The following is a 4,319-nucleotide window of genomic DNA, read 5'->3' on the forward strand; positions in this document are numbered from 1 at the left end:
ATTTCAGACTCGACGTGCTATGATGATAGCTCAGTTTACGACTGCAAAACATCCAGGTAACTTTGGTCTTGTCAGTGGAACTATCTGGCAACTTTTTAAAAGTAAACTTTCCATTCATAAACTCTTTCAGTATCCATTTTCGGTGTCTCGCGCTGCCGTGGCCGGCAAAACAGACATGGGCGTGGACCTGTGCAGCGCGCTTGTTGTTTTGTTTCTGTTTTATTCATAGAGCAAAATAACATCCGCTGTGACGTGTGCCGCGTGAATCTCGCGAGAAAAAATTTAATCACGTTAAAATTCATTTAAATTAATGCAGATAATAACACGCTAAACTGACAGCTCTAATATATATATATATATACAACACACACACACACATCCCTCTGGAGATTAAATTTGCTCTTGATCATCATGAAAGTGAACCACAATAAGACTGACAGCAGATGTGCTATTGAGTATTAGTCTCAATATTAATGAGTCACAATGTTCTTGTTGCACATAGAATCATGATTGCAAAATTAGAACTAGTGGAGGTTTGAGTTCCATACACCTGAGAATCCTTTTAAACGTTTCAATACTCCAGACATAATGGTGGCCAGAATAATTGTAAGACACTGAGCATTCTGGCTCGACTTCACCCCCACCAAATAAAGAACTTCCACATTGACAGAGTAACAATGAAGAACGTATTTGTTTCTCAAAAACGACACATGCAGGAGAACGAGAGAAGCAACCCGACTGATCGAGAGCTGGAGGACATGGAGGAAACTGCCAATGACCAGATGAAGAGCACAGAGGTCCTGCTCTGGCCTTGTCTTGGGCATGAGTGAGTCTGAGCAGAGGGTAAAAGTGGAAGGAAAAATGGGTATTTTGAGAATTGGAGAAACTTGTGGATGAGGTCAGCCTGTCAAAGCTGGTCAAGAATAGATCAAGTTGTAAAGAATAGTGAAAGGGGACAGAGGGGAAAAAGGATGTAAAGTGTCAGATATTACATTAAAATTACATTTTAGACAGAAAGGCGAAGTCTCGCATTTAAAACAAAGACACAGGATTTTTAAAAATACCAGAAATGGGCAGGTTACTGAAAATGCAATCGTGCACAGGAAAATGGGCAAGCAAGATGGTCACAGAAGGATAATTCTTATTTTGCTCCCTACTGCACTCAGCTCGGCTTCAGCCCACATAACTCGGTGCATCCATTAGTTCAACTAATTCCAGTCGCCATCTGCCATGCAATTCCAGATGCACCTCTGGAGTGGCAGAAAAAGTTCAGGACTTTGGGGGAAAGGGATGTTGATTTGTAAAATATGAGATTAACTTAGTTAATTGAAGTACCAGATGCTTTAATGACTAATGGTGGAAACCCTCGAGGAATCACATGACCCTCCCTGCATAATATCTCCCTGCATAAATGATATTTAGTATTTCTTCTAAATGCTGTCTCTCACTTAGCGTGTGCGCACCTAGCGAATGTTTTTTATCATCAGGGTTTGGTCAAGGTCGCAAACGGTCTCAAAGACGTTTGCCAAGACATTTCATGGTCTCAATTTTTCTTGTCACAGAGAAATTTGAAGGCAACAAGAAAAACACCAATCATTCATGCTGTTTGGGATGCCTGGCGAACATCTTTGCGACACTGAACGAAACTTGACCAAAAAATAAAAATAAAATAAAATAAAAATCATTTGCTACGTGTGCAAACACTTGCAAACCTTCGCAGCTCAGTGAGATACAGCAACAAGTGATTCCTGCACACAAATTCCATCTTTATTGAGGGTGGTCATGTGATACAAGTCGCGGTGTGTCATTTGAAGACAGTTCTAATGTTCTTACCTTCATAGAATGCTTTAAATCCATGTGCACTTACTGCAAAGTCACTGGTCAGCCTCAGTGAAAAAATTGAGCCAGAACTGGTCACAGGTGGTGGGATGCTAAATCCTGTTAACCTGTGGATAGAAGTAAGAGATGCCATTACCCCCAAAAAATGATCAATGGACACAATCACGTTCATGCAGCAATCAAAAACTATACTTTGCGAGGCTTAGTGTATATAGTACATTTAACAAGCCCACAAAAGCAGTCTCTCCATGAAAATCATTTTGCACATCCACAAACTGAAAGCACAGTAGTGCATTTCCAGTATTCGATGTTACAAATAATCAGTTTTTTTTTCCTTTCAAAAATATTTTAAAATAAATAAATTGCACTCCACCAGCCAGTAAAAGTCAACTGGTTGCGTGATCAAGAGACAGCTGTACACACATTAGCAATCACAAAAAATACGGAATACCTGGCACCACGAATCAGTGTTGGTTTTGTGTCTAATTTAAAGACAGTATGCTTTAATAAGCATTCAATATGTTGGACCAGCAATATAATGGCCATTAGACAATTGAGAGGCATGCAAGAACCCTTCCAATTGTTGGATGGTGTGTGATAAGAGGCCAATGTATTGTAACAGACTGCTTCATTACTGCATTTCAAATTAGGTGCAGGTCCAAACAAATCCATTTAGTTTCACGACATCATAAACAAGATGTGTTGCTGGCCATTCCGGTTGCCGGTGTTCTATTGACCGTCCACTGCTCTAAGTCACCTTGTGTAGCGTGAACAGAACTTAAGCATGAAGCACAATGTCTCCTATATTGCCATCTCGATTTGTCATTCGGTTTTCTCTTGCTAATTTGGCTGTCCTAAATGTTACCAAACGTCTGCTCCAAAGTCAGCCAGATAAATAACAGCTGCAGTGTGCATGTGTGTAAACGGTAGAGTATTTACAGCTTCAATAGAGTTTCCAATTACAGCACCGTTCACAGGGTTGATCCAGGCAGTAAATAACTACACTTTGTATTGTACTGAGCATGCAGACAAACCCCAAACTAGGCCATACTAAACAACTAAGGATGAAATGTGCTGCCACACATTAATGCTACTGTGACAAAACTCAAAAATTTTAGTGCACCACAAAAAGGTTAAAAGCATGCAGGACAAAAACAAGTCAACAACCAGTCAATCTTCGTCACTGTTTAATCATACAAAATCATGTTTGTGAATGTGGACTCTGTAATCCAATCTGATGGGAGAGGGGTTTTTCAAATACTTGACCAATACAAAAATAAATAGCCAGCTAGGTAGATAGATAATTGGAGGTTGTCGGTGGACAGAAAAATGTATAGTGTGCCTGCTCATTATCACCCACCTGGATGAGTGAAATGCATTAAAACCTAACACTTAGAGCACTGACCAGCAATGTAACAATAGGGGCAAATGACTTTGTTTGAATTATTTAGTACATTAATCCAAAAGTTATGCAAAATGACTACTATATTGTGTTGCAGGAGTGATTACCATGACAACACAGACAGTAAGGTTATTATGCGATGCTGGCAGCATGCAATGCAAGGAGACAAGATGTGCGAGAGAAACAGATGCCTTGTTACAGCACTGTGTGAAGTCTTGCGATGAATTAGGCTTGATGAGCGAGAGCCTTTGCACTTAAGTCTTTTCTTTACCCCTGTCAACCTTAAAATAAAAGCTTGTCATTATGGCATCAAACATCGAGGCCAGGGGAGGCCAACCAGTTTTTTTTTTTACTGTGTTACTGCAAAGAATGATATCACACACATGGGCACACATAAACATCACCCCATCCCTTCCTCTCTCTCTCACACACACACACACACACACACACACACACACACACACACACACACACACACACACACACATCTCTGCTCAGTTAGATTTATTGTAAAATACCAAGATGATAATGACAGAAATTGACTCCTTCGGTACGAAGAACACAGACCACGTCATTTTGAACAATTAATATTGCTTGCACTGCCTGACGCACACACAAACTCTCAGTTCAACCAAGTCCACAAACAAAAATATAACAGCGTTTTTTCTCTTACTATGCATGTTGCTTAGCGCCTTAGTACGGGGACTTCTGGCATTCCTTCTCTTGAACAGTCCTCTTCAAATTTGGCTTGTACTCCGTTGTTGCCACTCGAAGCAGGCACTGTCTGCATGTGAGCTGCAGCGGTTACTTACTACTTGGGTCAGCTTGCCACATAGGGCAAACCTTTTTGACCGAAGATCGACTTTTGAAGGGACCATTCTCCCGCGATCAATCCGATCGCACACTTGCAAGCATATATATATATATATATGTATATATATATATATAGCGGGTACTTACTACTTGGGTCAGCTTGCCACATAGGGCAAACCTTTTTGACCGAAGATCGACTTTTGAAGGGACCATTCTCCCGCGATCAATCCGATCGCACACTTGCAAGCATATATATATATATATA

General features: G+C 40.5%; 1 protein-coding gene across 1 annotated transcript in view; it reads right to left on the reverse strand.

Moving 5' to 3' along the window:
* Positions 1 to 4,319, reverse strand: part of LOC109529648 (CUB and sushi domain-containing protein 3-like) — a 447,797-nt gene that overhangs the window by 362,921 nt on the left and 80,557 nt on the right. The window contains exon 3 of the mRNA XM_019893029.1: positions 1,834 to 1,946. Within this exon, the coding sequence (XP_019748588.1) occupies positions 1,834 to 1,946 (113 nt within the window). The remainder of the gene's footprint in view (positions 1 to 1,833; positions 1,947 to 4,319) is intronic.

The sequence above is a fragment of the Hippocampus comes genome, unplaced genomic scaffold, assembly GCF_001891065.2.
Source record: "Hippocampus comes isolate QL1 unplaced genomic scaffold, H_comes_QL1_v1.1 scaffold94, whole genome shotgun sequence".
NCBI classification, from domain to species: domain Eukaryota; kingdom Metazoa; phylum Chordata; class Actinopteri; order Syngnathiformes; family Syngnathidae; genus Hippocampus; species Hippocampus comes.